This window comes from Gavialis gangeticus, unplaced genomic scaffold (assembly GCF_001723915.1).
Source record: "Gavialis gangeticus isolate Ggan-Ray unplaced genomic scaffold, GavGan_comp1, whole genome shotgun sequence".
Taxonomy (NCBI): Eukaryota; Metazoa; Chordata; order Crocodylia; family Gavialidae; genus Gavialis; species Gavialis gangeticus.
In genome coordinates, this window is record NW_017729004.1 from 60,413,055 (window position 1) to 60,431,967 (window position 18,913).

Here is an 18,913-nt window from a genome sequence, read left to right on the forward strand (position 1 = left end):
AGCACATCGGAGAAGCCTCCCCTGCGAGTGTATAGGCTCTGTATGACTATGAGAATGGTCAGGCATTTGAACAGGCTACCTAGAAAAGTTGTGAAATTTCCACGTTTGGAAACTTTCAAAAGCAGGTTAGACAGACACTTGGGTGGGTTGGTTTAGTCAGGGATGATCCTGCCTTGAGCTAGGAACTGGGCTAGATGATTTTGTGAGGTCTCTTGCGGCCCTACTTTCATACGTATGGTCCTAAGTGGATTTCCAGTGATCACAGTACAGTGATCTGCACAGATTTAAAGCACAAGCCAGATGTTTAAGAAAATTCTAAATAATTGAGACTACATAGTAGCCCGTTTATTAGGAATCTTTCTGCTACCTTCCTCACTCACGCACACAAAGAAACACACACACAAAACTTGCATGTTCATATACCAACACCTTTTCAGATCCCACACCTAGGCTATGAGCTTTTGTATATTTCCCAAGAGTTACATCATGTTCTATTGAAAATACACCAAAGACTGCCACACAACACCATCCTAGGAAACTGTGTAAGGCATAAGTAATCCTGGAAAAGGAAACCAGGAGTATAAAAAATGATCAGTCCTCAAACACATTATTAATTCTTGGAGCATGTAAGTGGGGATGCTGAATGTAAAATTTTACATAAATATTGCATGTCTGTTACTACTACAATTCTCACCACAAATCAAGATGAGCTCAGTGACAGATGCTATCCAAAAAGTATAAACGGATCAGGCCAAATTCACAATAAGTGTAAACCTGCACAGTTTCTTAGCTTCACACTTTAATCCCAGAATAGATATCAAGAACTGAACAGTGAGAATCTCTCTCAGAAATAGTCTCTGCATCATCAGGACAGTAGGCAGAGCACCCTACTGTTGCTATAAGAGAAGGGAGAAATTTGTCTCATATCCCCTGCTGGAGCGAGCTGTCATAGCCTCAGTGTCAGCAGAGCTGTGACATTTTATATCTGCTGAGGCTCTGCCCTTCAGTCTCCATCTGGCACTTTAACCAACCTAAATTTTCCTTTAAAGTATAGGAAGAAAAAACACATTCACATTAAAAATATTGCAAAAAAAAGGTAACTGATGATCTCTAAAAAAGAAATTGAGGTAAAGACAATACCTAGATTCTAGACAGGATATGTGATATCCTCTTAAAACTTACATATTCCAGTTTTGTTGAATTAGTCACATACAGAACTACTCAAAAAGAAGCATTTGCAAGATAGAAGTTTTAGAAACTACTTCAAGCATTCATTTTAACTATTATTCACTTGCAAACGATAAGTACCAACAACAGAAAAACATTAGGTACTATTCTGATTGTTTCAGTGAAAACACTGAAACAAAGTGTGTGCGTGCACAAATAAAACTATTTTTTACGTGTGTGAAAAAATACTGTAATTTACCTTATGGAAGTAGATATATCCTTGTGCCAGTTCATCTGAGCCTTCTCCTGAGAAAAGGACAACACTGTCTGTTTTCTTGCGTATGTATTTTGAAACTAGATACATACCTAAAAACAAATTAATAAAGTCATTATAATGAAGTTATAACTACACAAAATGTTTCGATTGCTTCTATAACTGTAAATAGACAATACTTAATATGCTAAATCAAAATGTTTCTTTTCATATTAATTTATGGTAAGAAAAAGTTAATACACAAAAAGGGCATTTCTTTCTGGTTTTCATTGTCAGAATAATATTACTAACTGCATACCTTTATATCTATTTATGAAACAAAGCCGTTTGTTTGTGTACACTCCTGCAACCAGCCTTAAAGCACAAATAGTTGGAGTGAAATATGTGATCTCAATCTGAGAAAGTACTTGAGCATATATATAAACCCTATGGACTTAACAGAATTTAAACACATACTTAAAATTAAGCTTAAGCACTGTTGTGAATAGAAGTGACTTCCTCAATACAGGCTTAGTTGTAGGAAATATAAGAATGATAACAGGCTCATTAGTTAAGATTAATCCACAGAAGTAACAAATATTAAATATGTAAACTTCACTTTTTGAACTAAAATGATAAAAATCTTACTGTTTTTCAAACTTTCTTAACATGATTTTTAATGAATTTACTTCACCCCATAAACTGCATCTGACTGGAAGGGTGGTGGCAACATAGTGGAGACGCTTGTGGCAGGGAAGCTCCTATAAAATACTACAGTGTTGCAACCTCCAGAGTAAGGCAAGTCTAGGACTCCTTAAAACTGCCTTGTGGGTACTCCTTGATTGGAGAAAAGGGGCATCACCCTTTGACAGAAATGTGCACTTGCAGAGGCGCTAGGCAGTCAGCAGCAGCTCTAATCTGTTGTTCACTGGTAAAAGCTACAACCATTCAGGCACTGAACATCTGAACTTGGCCCGGCCTTTCGATTCTGCCTTGATGGTCAAAAGTGAGGCTGGTAGGACTAGGGCAGCCTCCACTTCCAGACTCTTGCCTAAGTATACGTGCTGAAGGTTTTGGTGTGATGGTCATATAGACCTCTTGTGCATACATCATGATTCAGAGGATTGACGGTTGCCAAGAACTTGCCCACTTTTCTGAAGTTATTTTACATAATTTGGCTTTGTAACAAGAAGTGTATTATTTTTTAGACATTTTATAGGCATTTATTTTACTGGGTTCCACTTCATTGGCATATTAAATAATACCCATGTGGGAACAAGAGTATCTAGAAAAGAAATATGAAAAACAGGTCAAACTCTGAATACCATATTTTCTTACATACCACATGCCACAAAATAAGACACACAAACTGTTTTTTGGAAGCGTAATGTAGGGGGAAAAAAAGATTTTTTCCCACATCCATGGCCAAACATGTGACATAAAGAGTAAGTCCTCCTAGAAACTAGGAGCACTCACTAAGTGTGGCATCCCAGAAGATATCTGGGTGAGGCAGCAGGAACTTCCTGGTATGGCAGGACCCTTGGGAGGGGAGTAGCAAGACTGCTACTTCTTTACTGTAGATTGTTCTTTATGTAAGTTACGATAAATATTTAAAGTGTTGTTTCTACACAACAAGCCTCATCAAAATATTATAGACAGCTCAGCCAGCAAAATTGCTACTTCAAGCACAAGCTACAGTGCTCAGCCAATAGCTATGGCTGTGAGAAGGTTACAAATAGACCCCACCTCTGCTGCCTGCTGAAGCAGAAACAAGTGTCAGCCGTTGGAGCATAGCATCCCCCTGCTTCTGTTCCAACACATGAAAACTAGCTTCCCTGCTTAAGATAAATTAAAACTAGCCTCCCCACAATTTTGAAGGGCTGATTTTGGGAGGAAAGCTGTGTGTAGTATGCAAGTACATATGGTATTGCTTATTGTAAAATGTCAACCATTCATGAAAACTTGCTTTTGTTTTCTAGTCCTTGGTGACTTTCCTTGGAGATATGTACAGTAGTTAAAACAAAGTTGTTACACTCAAAACACGAGTCCTGGATAAAATTCTGTTGTTTGTATTATACAAGAGTTCAGGATAGATCAATGTTCCTCAAATCTCTTCAGGTTCACAACCCTCCGCAGTAAAAATGTTCACAACTCCCTCACTTTTACAGTTAATGTAAGAGTAAATACATATCAAATTAATAGCAATAAACCTATGTAAAACTTGTTTCTGCATGTATTTCTAACAGTTAACAGAATAGCTGGCATTAGAATTTATGGGGATGCAGAGAGAGGAGGGGTACAGTTGTCTTTAATTAGGCTGTAATAAAATTTCCAATTCCTCATAACCCCACCATTGTTAGAAGCTAAGAACCACAAGCTGAGAAACAGTAGAGTAGGAAACCTAATGTGGACTCAAAATCTATTAATATATTTCTTTCATTTAAGGACCTCAAAGCCTCAGAAACATAAGCATACATCTCTTCATAGGTAAAGTGAAGTACAAAGAAACTGAATAACTTGCCCATTGTCTAATACTGAAGCAACAGTAGAATTGGAAATAAAACTGGTTTCTCTGACCATTAAATGGTCTATGAGGATAATGTGCGTGTATAAAACTATACATCAATGCTTAATAATATTACAAACCTTACCTACTGAAGCTCTTACTGTTGTAATGTCATAGGTTTCCAAGGAAAAAATAACCTCTTCTAATGCCTGAATGCCTTCTTCAGAATTAAATATTACTTCATGATGTTCACTGCCAATGTGAGCTGCTACCTGTTTACAATGATGGAATGATTTCAATTGAAAACACTGTACAAATACATACGGCACATCAGAAATGCCCAGTCTCTTTTTCAACAAACTCTTACCATGATTACTTAACAAGTGAAACTGGGACAAAACTATGCTATCTACTGGAACCTACAGTGGGAAATTTGATAACCTAAACAAAAGTTCTCACTATACTAAATTCCAATTCTGACGCTCCCCAAAGTGCAATGGGACTCGTAAGGGACATAAGTAGTCAACGTATTTGATTTTAAGTGCTGAACAGTCCAAAAGACAGCATGATTCCCTCAAAAAGTATCTACACTTAAGTCTGAGACCCTTAGATTTAACAGATTAATTGCTAATTAAATTTGAGGTAACTAAAACTTTTGCAAGAGCAAAATTAGATACCCCATACACATTTCTTCCAGGATGTAGAAGTTAGTCATTTATCCTAAGACTTGGCTACAGATGTAGGCAGAGTTGATGCACCTTTGACACATGGGCTACGGACAGAAATTACAAACACACCGGTGTAAGTGATTGAAAACCGGTTCAATTCTGTCACACAACAGAAGTTCAGTGCACATAAACCACTTTCAAAATCGCTGAAACTAGTTTAAGATAAACCTGGATAGATGTAGTATCATACCGAACCGATGTAGATTAAATTGATTTATTGAACTTGTGTCCCAGATCCACTCCAGATCCAAATTTAACTTACAGTCCCACAGCATCCCAGTCCCAAACTGCCACATCGCAGGGTGGGCGGGCTAGCCCCAACTAAGCAAGGAGGCATGCTCTAACGCAGTGTTTCTCAAACCATGGGTCATAACCCAAAAAGGGGTCAGAAGAATATTTCAAAGGGTCAGGAGCAAGTACCAGAAAAATGCACAAAAGCATGGGTTTCCCCTTGCAAGTTGGCACCATTCCGGCCTGCAAGGGGCTGCTCGCGCTGTGGCCAGCATGCAGCCGGCAGGGTCATAAGAGCAGCCCCAGCAACCAGATGATGGTAAGTGTATGGAAAGTTGGGGTTGGAGGGCTGGGGCTTGGGAACTGTTGGAGTGGAGGAGGTGGTGTGTGCATGCGTGTATGTGTGCACACATGTGTGGAGGAGATGGGCATGGGGGAGAGGGGCAGGTGCCTGCTCGCACTGATGGAAGGTGGCTGGGCACCAAGGCTGTGTCCAGGGGGATGGGTGGGAAGTATTACGGGTTAGGCGCAAGGCCAGGGTGGTATGGGTTGCAACAAGCCATTGATCTTTGCAAATAGGTCCCAGTACAAAAAAGGTTGAGAACAACTGCTCTAGTATACCCCGGCTTGACCTGGGCTGTTGCAGGCATGTGGATGCATTTCCAGAAACAAAAAGTGAATGTCTCCTCACTTGCTTATCAGTTTAATCTACACAGCTTAGACTCACCTGCAAAGATTGAACTGATTCAGCCTTGGGCTTTAACTGTTTAAACTTAGCCATGGTCTTTTTGGTGATGATGCATTAGTAGCCTTGGTCTCAGAAAGGTCTTTCAAATAAAGCCAAAGCTCTTGCTGCTGCAAGATTTAACTCAGAAGCAAAGCCAATGCTGTGTAAACTTAATTTTACATCAAACTTTGGATCCATCCAAAAGAGAGAACTATTGAGAGAATCACTGGCGATGCATAGGGGGTGCACCTGAGTGCACATGCACCCCCTGAGATTGGCCGGGCCCCCGCGAGAAGTGCCAGCAGCACTTCCGGGTTTGCCGCCAGGCAACCCAGCTTCAGGCTTCTGCAGCAGGGGGAGGGGCTGGCAGCCAGCCCAGCACAGCAGGCACATGCAGGTAAGTAAGATTTCTTCTTGGGGAGGGAGATCAAGAACCCCACAGCGCAGAAGGGAGCGGGCTAGGGGAAGCGGTGAATCATTCATCCCCACCCCTGCCTGCTGCACTGTAGGGATTGTCCCATGACCCAGCCTGGACGGAGCCCTGTTCACAGTGAATGGGGCCCTGAACGGGCCAGGTCGTGGGGCAAATGGAGCCCAGCAGCTCCCACCAGTGTGCACACAGCAGGGTAGCCAAGGGAGGGGTGGCACGTTCCCCCAACCACTTGGCTCCCCAGTGCTGCGTCCCTGTACAAGCCGCTGGGCTCTGATTGCACCATGACCTGGCCTGGTCAGGGCCCCATTCACAGTGAATGGAGCCCCAGCCGGGCCAGGTCGTGGGACAAGCAGAGCCCAGTGGTCCCTGCAGAGTCATGGTGCTGGAGAGCCAAGGGGGACACATGCCCCGCCCCCAGTCTTTGCACAGGGCAAGGGCAGGCTGCAACTGCGAGGCAAGCTGGGTTCTGCCTGCTCCATGCCTTGCTGCAGTCTTTGAAAGCAGCACACCACAGCGCCATGTGCCTCACTGCCCGACCTGCCCAGCTGCGGGGCACACATGGTGCCACGCCTTCTTTCAAAGGCTGCAGTGAAGCACAGAAGTGTGGAGCAGGCAGAGCCCAGCTCGCCTTGCAGCTGCAGCCGGCCCTTGCCCCGTGAAAAAACTGGGGGGCTTGTGTCCCCAGAGCCGCAACCCTGCTGGAGCCACTGGGGACGACTTAGGTGGGGTGGGGGGTCCTGGATCCTGGAGGCTCCGTTTTTGCCGGCCCAGTGGCACTGCCAAAGCTGGCCCTACTCCAGCTCTGGGCCCCTCTGGACAGTGTGGGGCTGAGACTGGACTGGGGCCAGTGTGAGGAGGCAGCCAGGGCCAGTGCAGGGCTGGGGGGCAGTGGACGCTGGCACCAGGCAGTGACCCCTAACATGGGAGAAGGGGCAACCGCATGGGTGCAGGGGACTCCAGCCCCAAGCCCGATCCTTCCCTGGTGCCAGCCCCAACCTCTTTACCTTCCCCCACCATAGCCCTTTCCCCTCCCACAGGAGACTTTCGCATGGGGGAGAGCACACACGCATGCACACACGCTCAGGCCTCCCCCCCTCGGCCCACTGTCCCCAGTCTGAAATCAGCTCCTGGGGGACCCCCGCAGTATTAGGAGGCACCAGCAGCCCATGAAGAGAATGTTTTGGGCTTTTTTCGCTTCCGTAATGCAATTGCAAAAGCAGTGGTCATACTAAAATATAGAGTTACATTGATCATGCTACAGTGTAAACTGAAAAAAAATAAATTGTTTACCATACCTTTCTGGCAGCCAGTAAATCAGGACTGTCTTCCATACCAATTGCAAAGGTTTGTAAGGGGTATGTGATGTTTGATTCTTTCATCAGCTTCAGGAGGACTGCAGCAACCAAGCTGGAATCCAACCCTCCTACCAACAAAATAATTTTATTATTGTTTTAAGGCACTGATATCTGTACAACAGAAAAAAGATTTAAGGCAGCCTTATTACTTAAAGGCTGTATTAACTTAAAGTATGAAATATACTTATGAGTGTGAAATACAGCCTTAAATGATAAAGTTGACATTATACAATTTCAGTGGAACATTTGTAGTAGAAATTACTAATGCAACGTGATGTCCAGCAAGCTTGACAGGAATCCTTCTTTAATATACATAAAGGGAAGATAGAACAATGATTTTTAAAAGATTTTAAAATATTCTCCATACCCAACCTTTTAAGATTGGACTGATCATCCATGTCATTTCCATTATGAAAGTGCTTTCTTCATCCACTTGATGCTTATGATTCAATATACCTCCTTGGAGATTTTTAAGACCTAGCTAGGCAAAGCCTTGGCTGGGATGATATAGTTGGAGACAGTCCTGCTTTGAGCAGGGGGTTGAACTAGATAATCCCTTCCAACTCTAATTTTCTATGATATACCTCTGATAAATTTGTTTACAGGTTGTGAGAATAATTAATTTCTCAGTTTGCTGGCTGAACTAGCCCACCCTCCTAGACATTAGTTCTGGATCAACCAAGACTCTTAGTTTGACAACAAATAAAGACTTTGGCCCCATTTTCAGTGTTTTCCCCATTGAATTATAAAATGTTTTAAATTACATTTATATAAATTTGGTCCTGAAACCTCATTTCAAATTTTAAAAAAGTAAATGTTATGATAATAACATCACCAGATATTTTGACTTTCCTGAAGATTTCTTTTTTGCTCCAAATATTTTATGCAGACAACACAAAATTGTATTTTTTTTCCATTTTTTGGCAAAAACACTCTTTCTGAAATATTCCACCTATTTCTGCTCCCCACCCCCACCAGGGCTTCAGCTACTCACTCTGCATAACAACTGCTGTTTTATTCAAACATCCATCTCACTGAGTACATGGTACGTGCATCTAATTAAGCCACGGATGCCTATATGCACAGCCTACTACAACTCTGATTGTCAGTAATTTTACAAATAAAAAAAATGAAATGTCAGACCCAAGGCTAAAACAAAGTGGGACAAACACTGGGACAAAGTGCAATCATTCAAATGTTCATTTCTGTTGTCAAGACAAAAAGTACTAACAGTTTACAGTACGACATGGCACAGTGCATCTCTATAGTTATCCCAGGATTGCATCACTGAATCAATGGCAGAAGGGAAGCAATGCATTTAGCTGCTCTCTACATCCTGACCAGAAGAGAGTGATGTGTGTGTTCGCGCCAATCCTGGGACAAACGCAGACATAGCTTGTCCAAGGAGAAATGCAACATCTGTTTCTGGCTTTGCTCTCACATGGAGCTTGACAGTCCTTCATTTTTAAGAGTATGTTGGGGAATGGACTGAACAGAATGTTATAACTGCATTTCTTCTTGGTGAATAATGGTCATTCAGTCAAAAAGAGCACAGCTCAACACCTTAGCGAGGCTCTATAAAGATGACAATTTTCAAAAAATACTTCAGATTTCTGATGAACATTGTAACAGAAAAGGTTAATTAGCATTCCTATAACTGTAGATAGAGCACTGACAAACCATAGTAAATAAACACTTTTTAGATGGCAAAAATAAGTATAAGGACTGGAAGTCCTGTTATTTACCTGACAGAAGAGAACCAATTCTTCTGTGAGACATCAAACGTTTTCTAACAGCATTTTCAAACAGAATCCGAATGTTGCTTTTAACAGTTTCAAGCTCAAAACCTGTTGAAAAAGGTAAAACAGGAAAACATCCAATTAGAGGTTTTGTTATGACTTTACTGACATTCCTAACTTGGTTGAATCCAAGTAATTTGTTATCAAATGGATTTCAGGCAAGGATGTACAAGCCCCAATATATTCAGAAGCAGCCGGTACAAAGACAGCCCAAGATATGACGTCCTTCCTTTATAGAAAGCTTCATTTCTGCTTTCTTCCAAGTAATACCAATTATACCAAACAATCCAAGTAACATATATACCAAAATGATTAAATAATGGGGTATTCTGATTACATTTTAAATGGGTTTACGTAAATTTATTTTTGCTTTGCTGTGTTACCTGAAGGCAAACTTTCCACGGTATCATAGGCAGCATGCAGAGGTTCATCTTTACAACTGTGAAATTTTACCACTTCCACCGACGCAATTTTACCAGATGGTTTTAAATCCAATACTTCGTAGTGTCCCGGAAGAAATGGCTCCACTTTAGGACAAGAAGACATCGAGTGCTTTAAGTTCATAAGACCTACAGACAAGAAAACAAAGTAAGGAAATTTCAAGAGTTTTTATGTAAGTAGCAATGCCTCTAACAGTACTATGCTTAGAAGCATGAAATATTCCTTTCCAGATTATAAATGAGTTGTATAACAAACATTCCAGATGTGATCCTTTGCTAGCCGGCACAAAGATAGGGAGATACCATAATGTTTGATGACTCTTCTGTTGCAGGAATCCTATGAACTACAGATGGGGTTGTTAAAGCAGAAGTAGTGCGTAGTAAATACAAGCAGTATAGACACCGCAGGGCCAAACTTTAAGCTCCTGGCCTCTGAGGAATCCAGAACTCTGACTAATGCGTATGTGCTACCTATACAGTGAATGGAGATTGGTAGGAACCTCAGACTAGGCTTCAAAGGAGTCTGTATACTTGGTGGGGACCCACCTAAAGGTAGTTGATAAAAACACTCAGGGAAGTGGTGTGCTTGAAATCCCTCTCGTTTGGGGGACTTAAGTGCTTTACTCGGGGATACGCAGAGGCCTCCTGAAGGTAGGCACTTGAAAAGTTTTCTTTTACAAAACCAAGTGGCAGGATCCTTGCTTTATAAAATATATTTGTGCCTAGAGAACTTATCCAGGAAGTCTGGAACAAAAGTTTAACTCCCCTCCTCATCCCAAGATAGTCCAAGCCCATGCCTCATCTCCCAGGAGCAATGTCAGACTCCTGTGCAGCACATAGTAAAGTCTGACTAGTACTCATTTTTAATTGATAATTATGACTGCTTATGAGAGCTTGAAAGGCACAATTTACATATTAAAAGTAGTGAAAGATTTATAATATCACCAAGTGGCCAAAGTCATTGCTTTAGTATATTAAAATAAGTTAGTTATATTAATTTAGAACTTTTATATTTAATAAATGATAGACTCTCACCCTGCTCATGGCGTTTCTAGTGCAGGCTGCAGATCAGCCTTGCAGTAAATTGTCAATGGCCATATTTTATTTGCCTTCTAGCTGCCACTTCTGAAGAAATTAAAGGAAGCATTTTGAAAAACCTGAAATGTAATATAGCATCAGATAGTCATCTGGATGCAGTTTGATCAATTCCAAAATAAATTTATCTCAGCTTTGTCAGAAGTGAATCGTAATATCACTCCTGTAATCCTTATTAGCATTGCAGTAATCCCTACAGTATTTTTAACTCACAAAGTTGCAGAATTGAGTCTAATGAGATCCAAACCATAAAAACAGTGAACTTAATGTGGATGCCAATAACCAAAAGCAGCATAAATGAGTAGAAAAGAGACTGACTTGTATGTTATTCAGATGAACTCCTTCCCTACTTCAATTTAGTAGTGTTCAACTAAGTTAATGTCTATGGTCCCAAAATTTGATTTTTCTACAAAAAGAAGTGGTGGAAAAATCTTTCAGGATATCAAACTTCCAAAAAAGAGTCTCCAGACATAAAAAATGTATGCCCCTCTGAATGAAAATCAGAATTCAATGAGAATCTCCTAAGAATCTCCAGGGCCAAATTCTGACCTCACAGACACACATCTACTGCAACTTTGATTCCTGAGTCCCAATTAATAGTTAAATACAGACTTCAAATTTCTTTCTGATGTCAGAAACAAACATACTTGAAGTCAAACCAACAAAAAGCAGATAAATGATTTTAGACATTATAAAGACAACTTAGTCAATTTTTAAGTCCACGTATTCTTTAGATGTGCAAATTAAGTTCTATTTTTTTTTTAAATAAGAGCAGCCAATTTTTACATTTTAGACTGACTGATTAGATACCATTATTAATTGCCTTGCTACTCACTTAAGTATGCCTCTCCTAAGGATTATCAAGAGAAAGCAGCTTTCCTCCCAGACTTTGTAACAGCAAAGCCTACATTTTACAGATTTTACCTTTTGCTTCTGAGCAAACACCCAAAAATCCATCTTCGGTCAGCACTTTAAACAATGGCCTCACTCCATAAGTATCTCTTCCCAGAAACACTTTTCTGTTTGCAGTATCCAGCAGGATGAATGCAAATACACCATCTAGCATGGAGGCTGTTTGCTCTATTCCTCCTCTGCTATATAGATGAAGAATCACCTCGCCATCCACTAAAGTTTGAAATTCAAATCCAAACTGTTTTTTCAACTAAGGAAAATTATTAGAAAGAAAAGATTAACATTCACTGACTGCATTATTTTTTACTTTAAACAAAAACAGACACACATTTACTTGCTTGTAGTTAACAAGAAAATATACTGTATTCTTGCACAAAACATGCCCCAAATTATAATACACATCTTGTTTTTGAATGTCAGAATAAAGATTTTTTTTTCCAAATTATGGCTGCAAAAGGCAGGGACAGAGCCTAATCTTCAGCTGACTCACCCTCCTTTTCTTCTTCAACAAAAGCTGAAACCCTAAATGATCACAAGTGATCTGCATGGGTAGAGCTACGATTTTGAAAGAGCTAAAGTTTCCAAGACTGTGAAATAGGATGAGAAAGACCAGGAGCAACTAACAGATAGCAAAATTACCCTAATAAGATGAGCTTGATTAGTGGAACATCATGGTCATGAAAAAGGAGAGACAATTGTTAACACCTGGGGAGAACAAGGAGCTGTTAAGTCGACTGACTCCCTCAGCTGCCTGAATAGTAGTATCATAGCTGCTACAGTGTGAAGCAGAAATCTAAGCAGGGTACTCCTATTGTACTCAGAAAAGATCAGCTTCCCCACTTAATACATGCACCCCAATTTGGGGGGAGCTAATTTTGGGAAAAGCGTGTGTTGTATGCAAGAAGATATGTAAAGTACCCGGTGGAGAAGAGTTTGAAAGCTGTTTGACATTTTTATATGCACAAAGCCCTTTTATTTCAGCTGTGCTTAGGGTTCTTTCCCCAACTACCCACAGGGTCCCTGTGCAATCTTAAAGAAGTGACTTTCAAGGATGTTTTCAAAAGTGCTTTTAAACTGTGTACATTTATTTCAATTTCTGGATATAAAAGTGTAAACATATGGCTTTGATTTTCAGAAGCGTTGAGCATTCTCAGCTCCAAAATTGAAAAAGCAGATGTTCAGTACTTCTGAAAGTCTGTTTTTCACTCTTGAGATCCTGACGGACACTTTTGGTATCTCCAGCTTAAGCATCACAATCCCTAAAAATCAGGTGCTCATTCCCTGTTGGGCGATTAAGGAGGCTGAATGGGGAGCCAAGGCTTACCATGCAGACAAAGGGGATCTAAGCATCTCTGAAGGGCAATTCATAAAAACCTACATGCTGAACAGGGAACCTCTTACACCTATTCAATAGGAACTACTGAGCACAGGGGTGTGTTTGAATTCTCACCCCTGTCTGAAGCGTAGGCACCTGACTCAGGGCTGCATATTGGACTCTAAACAGATAGGAAGGGCGTTGAAGCAATATGTACCTCTGAGTTTAGGTGCCTACGCAGCCCTCACTATTTTTAAGATATGGATTACGGCAGGAATTCTGCTACCTGCCATACTTCATAGAATAGCCCAGTGATTACAGCACTCCATGGGAGATCCGAGTTCTCAGCCCTGAGGGTTTCATGCCTAAGTCTCCCTTTTACACAAAAATGTCCTCTCATAGATTGTTAGGGGCTGGAAGGGATCTTGTAGATCATTGGGTCCAGCCCCCCTGCACTAGGCAGAAAAAGACAACTGGGGTCAAGAGACCCCAGCCAGGTGACTCTCCAGTATCCAGTCACACACCTATAGGCTGCTATATGGGAGCACCTACCACACTTCCTGCTGAAGTTGGGCCACCAAGAACACAAGACTCATGGGGCTCAGAAAGAAAGCAAGGAGTCTGACTTTAGCCTACTGATTAGGGCACTCAGCTGGGGGAGGGAAATGTGGGTTCAGATCCCTGTTTTTAATAGGCTAAGCACCTATTATTATACATTTCCCACTAACGGTAACACAAATTTTGCCAGTCTGGGTCCATGTTCGGAGTCTGATTTTTGAAAGCGGTACATGCTACTGAGAATGACCTTGACATACTGCAGAACTCAGCAATCTCTCAGATTTGCTGTTACTGCATCTTTAATACTTGCTTTGTTCTGCAGTATGATAGGATTGCTGGGAGTTGTAAATGCTATTGAGAACAACACTGTGTTAAAATTCACCCCATGTCCACACACAACAGATGTTGTTTACATATACACAAACTTTCAATGACCTCAGCAAGAGTTTGAATGTGTGAGCATTATAGAATAATGCTTTTTTAGCAGTACTTAGACATATTATTTACTATTAGGGGTCTACTCAACTAAGGAGGTGGCTGGCCAATTTCGCCAGCAGATCGCAGGGCCGACCACCTTTTTCACAGGCTTATCGTGAGGTGGCCCCACCCCCCGCTGGTGACTGGAGAGGGCTGTCTGTCAAATGGCTTTGCCCCCTGTCCTTGATTGGTGGAGAGGGGCAGGGCTGCATGACAGGCAACCCTCTTAGCTAATCAGTGGCAAGGGGCAGGGGCAGCACCCATCTTGCCTGCTTGCCCTTGTTTCATCAGCCCACTCCCCCACAGTAGGCTGCACTCCCACGAGGGAGCCAGCATTTTTTTAGTAAGTTTTTTTTCCCTGCAGATTTGAGGGACATCGCCCAATTTTATGATCCGCAAAACTGCGATTTGATTAGGTCCCTATTCATTGTACCTTGAGCATCCTGGAAGGACTGAATACACAGTCCCCAGGTCAGGAAGATACTATATTGGGACGGAAAGTGTCAGATCTTTGAAAGCATTTAGGAACTTAACGGTTTTAGTACTTTTTCAAAGGTGTCTCCACAGGTGAGGTATACAGGGTGAGAGTCTACATAGCTTCAGGGGCACTCTTGGGAAAGACTGCTCCTGACAACACCCGGCCCATCCACTCCTGCCTGCATATGCCAAACCCAGGAATGAAGCGGAGAAGTTGCTCTGGAGATATCCTTTTACAGTCACTCTCAAGCATACTGGAGCATGGAAGAGAGAATAGGTGAGAAGGGCATGCTCAAAAGCATCCCATCCAAACAGTGCCATGAAACTGGGGTACACATACTCAAACTCCATTGAGATCAAAGGCACTTGCTTAGATGTCTTCAAAAAATTCCACTAGGCATCTTCGCAAAAGTAAATACATTTGAAATCCCATCCCATTGGGATCATCTATGCAATGTTCATTTACTTTGATACTGGAGACAGGTCCCATCTCAGCCAATATGTTAAAATAAAATAGAAAACATACATATAACACAAGACATACAACAGAACTCACCCCAACTAAGATACCAAATATTAGATGATGCTCACTTTTTTAATACAATTTTATACTTTTTTCCAGCTCATGTTGCTTTATTAGAAAGCACTGACAATGTACTCACCCTAGGAAGCTTGAAATGAGAATAGATTTCCTTAGCAATTATTTTCCCTCTTGCTATTTATCCACAGTCATGTTTCAGTGTGAAATTTTTATGGGCTACTGTACAGATTTTAACCCAGCTCACGTATATGCAGTAATTGATATAGCTCATTTATTTCAAAAGATGAATTATTTGGTTATTTTCCTGACATTGTAACTCACCATGTTCAAGACAAGTTCTGAATACTCACTGCCACTCAGGTACTGTACTACATATCAAATTATTTTTTTCTACCTGTTTGAAATTGTAGATTTCTCCATTGTAACACAGCCATAAATATGGAAACTTCTTCACTCGAATAGGCTGCATTCCGTATAGCTGATCAACAATTGCAAGTCGGTGGAAACCAAAACAACAGTTGGTGAAGCCATTAACATTTTCAAAGCGAAATGCATCAGGACCTCTGTGGGCTATTTTCATGGCACTCAGACACTGGACAGAAAGGCATTCATCACTTCCGAAAAGGGCCCAAATGCCACACATTGTGAAATCTGACGAGGGATGTATCACAGCTACCAAAAACCCTGTTAACAGACATATGATCAAACAACGCATTGTTATTAGAAAAGTTATGTAGAAGGTACATTTACATTTCCTGAATGCAGATAATCAAACACTGCCTTACCAAAAAAACAACGTTCTAGTAGACCAGTGATTCATGACCTGGGTGCTGTAGCACCCTGGGGTACCTTGTGATCCTTTCAGGAATGCCACAGTGCAATGTTAGCACCGGTAGGTGGGTAATACTCAAGTCAAAAGATAAATGTTATATATCTCTGACTGAGTCTATAAAGTGAACATCTATCCTGCGTTCATAAGATAAACGCAGAGATTTCAAGTAGGAATCCAGTGTTAAAAACATTTTAACCTGTTTTGGTCTTTCTGAGTTCTTTGCAATAAAGGAATTGCTCTATTATTTTTTGGTAGTCAAAAATCAAGTGAAAACTTAGAGCTGACATTTTCCAAGTAGTGCCTTGACTCTAGTGAGGGGTCTCTTAAGTCCACAAAGCTTGGCTCTGCTGACATAGGGGTGATTAAAAACAAACAGTCCACCTGGAAGAAGGATAACTTTAGCATCCTTTGAGAGGCCACGAAATTGGGTTTAAGTTCCATTTTAGATACTGTAAATGTTGGTTGCTTACACAGCACAAGTACACTTATATTCCAAAGTACAGGATCACAGGATGATCTGATATGGCAGTTAAAACCAGTCTATCCCATATGTCACATTTAGGTTGACAGTTCAACCAAAACTATTTAGAGCTAATCTAAGAGGGTCCCTGATGTTCTGCTGTGGTTTATCCCAGAAGAAATATGCCCTATAGAATTGCTGAGTGTATTACAGTTACAGATGCATAAGCAAATTTTGCAACAGACTGAGGTGACCAAAAAAAGCTACTGAAAACTTCAAGAATACAGAACAGCTTTTTAGACAGGTCCGGGGTGGATCCGGGATTTTCAGAAGTTCAAGGCAGCAGCAACAGAACCCCTCACTGCAGGGGTGGCTGCACCCCCTGCTCCCAGCCTCTTCCACCCCCACCAGTATGGACATTTTTAAGTCCCTAAAGCAGATGAAAATCCCCCTCCCTTCCCCTTCCTGATCAGATGTGGGAAAGAGGCTCTGGCCTGGAGGTGCCCTGGTGACGGTGGGGCCACCGTCCTGACCCTCTGTGCGTGTCTCTGGGCAGAGTTTCTCTGGGCAACATCCACTGATTCCTTGGACTCATGCCAGTGCACTCTGCAAAGTATCCCCCCCTTGGAGGACTTGTTATTAACGTGGCCCTCATTCCTGCCTCTATTTTTGCATTAGCTGTCCCAAGAACTTTGCTGCTGCACACTTCACAGCCCCTCTAGAAACAGAGGGGGCTAACAGTTTTGGCGTGGGCTCATGCCCACATCTGTATGCGTATCAAATAGGCAGCCCCTTTCCCCCCTCCCCTAACTCCTGCTGCTTCTTTCTTTGCTGCTGCTGCTTTCTCCACTGCTGAGGGGCAAGGGAGCTCCGGAGCCATCCGGGGTGAGTTGGGGCTGGGCTCAAGTTGGGGATGGGACAGCGGCCACAGGGTGGCTGGAAAACAGTTCCCCCCACTCTGCCCAGTCACGGCATGAGAAAGAGAAACCCTCTGTCCATTCCCCTGCTGCCACTGTCGGCATCCCCAGCTGTGCCTAGCCCTCAGGCAGGCAGGAACAGCTCTGGTGCTTCCCCAGGCAGTGAGGAAAGGCAGGGGGGAAAGGGGTGGGGAGCGGGCATACCTCTGGGCAAGAAGGGGATAGGGACAGAGTGTTTTCACCTGCTTTAGGGACTTTAAAAAGTCCCCATAGGCTTCCACAGTGCAGTCCCAAAAAACCAGGATGTGGTGGTCACTTTCCATGACATTTAAACTGAACAGTTTATACCTTTCTAAACTGGCTTGGGCATCTGGACACCTGTGAACAGAACACACATTTTCCCTCTAGGGTTGGGGTGCAAATCTAAAACCAGGTTCTGCCATTTTTAGTCCAGTCTGTGCACTCCAAACTTCTGTTCTGTTACAGGTATAAACCAGTTTACTGTGCCCAGCTTCTGTTGTGTTATGGGTACAGACCAGCTTCTGACCAATTATACTAGTAAAAGTGTAATGTCTACACCTGGCCTTGTGGTTTAAACCACATTCAAACCCGTCCAAGTCTTATGTTCTTGGACTTATCTTCTATGCTATGTTCTGCCCCATATGTTCTTAGCAGATTACACAGTCACGGGCCACATCAAGAGTATTCATAAGGGACTGAGCCTCTGTACACAGGAGATTAGTCTAGACCTAGAGTACGGCCACATCTGCATTAATCAACCTTGGCTGAAAAAGCAGAGTCCTCCGGAAGTGCTATACAAGGGCAACTTTTTGGCTGTCATCTCACTGCCCACACGCACTCTACTCCTACAATAAATGTAAGGAAACTCATTCCACATATTTTGAGAGAGAAGCTGCTTCATGTTTAACAAAAGTGGAGAGCTTGCATAGAGGCCCTCATTACAGAGCACTGGACATGCTGTAAATTCATCCCTTGCTCACCTCATGGAAATGTGAGGTAGCTCATTCCACTAATTTTGTTCTGGCATGCCCAGGTCCTTAACGAGCAAGAGTTTTAATTCAACTGGATTCTTAAACCCTCCCCTTCTTCACTTTGTGCATCTGCCAGCACCCCCTGCCTGCTCCATTCATTGCTTGGCTCTAGGCCATTTCCAGGCGGATGGGGGAGCGGGGAGGAAAGGTGGGGGGAGGCTGTCTCCTACCAGCACCTTAGGAACAAAACCGTTTTTGCAAAAACCGCATGCAGTAGCTGGGCCTGCTCCCAGGCCGGCCAGGACCTGAAACCACCCTCCACCTGCTGCTCTTTCTGTTCTGCGGGGAGCAGGTCCCCAGGCGCCAGCAGAGGCAGGACAAACCCTCCCCAGCGCCCACCGCTCCGGGCAGAGGTTCCCCAGGGCACCCACAGGCGCTCAGGGGCCGTGGTGCCTGCTCCCTGTGCCCTTCCGGCCCCCTCCTTATTAACCCGGGATCCACTCTGCCCTCCCCCCATTTGTCCTAAGCAATCAGCTGCTGCCTCTTCAGCAGCCCCCGTGGTGGGAGGCGGCCCGCGGCCCCCGGGTGCCGCCGCCGCGCTCCTCGCAGCCAGGGAGCACGAGCTGCCTCCCGCCTCCCCGGCTGATGCAACGCGCCGGATCCCCGCGCATGGCCGGGCCCCCGCTCCGCCCCGGCGC

General features: G+C 42.9%; 1 protein-coding gene across 1 annotated transcript in view; it reads right to left on the reverse strand.

The window, feature by feature from the left end:
- Positions 1-15,722, reverse strand: part of ASNS (asparagine synthetase (glutamine-hydrolyzing)) — a 26,646-nt gene extending 10,924 nt beyond the window's left edge. The window contains exons 1-7 of the mRNA XM_019508464.1: positions 15,409-15,722; positions 11,659-11,896; positions 9,583-9,768; positions 9,146-9,247; positions 7,341-7,468; positions 4,072-4,198; positions 1,427-1,533 (exon numbers count right to left, since the gene is read on the reverse strand). Of these exons, the coding sequence (XP_019364009.1) occupies positions 1,427-1,533; positions 4,072-4,198; positions 7,341-7,468; positions 9,146-9,247; positions 9,583-9,768; positions 11,659-11,896; positions 15,409-15,657 (1,137 nt within the window). The 5' untranslated portion in view covers positions 15,658-15,722. The remainder of the gene's footprint in view (positions 1-1,426; positions 1,534-4,071; positions 4,199-7,340; positions 7,469-9,145; positions 9,248-9,582; positions 9,769-11,658; positions 11,897-15,408) is intronic.
- Positions 15,723-18,913: the final 3,191 nt, after the last annotated feature.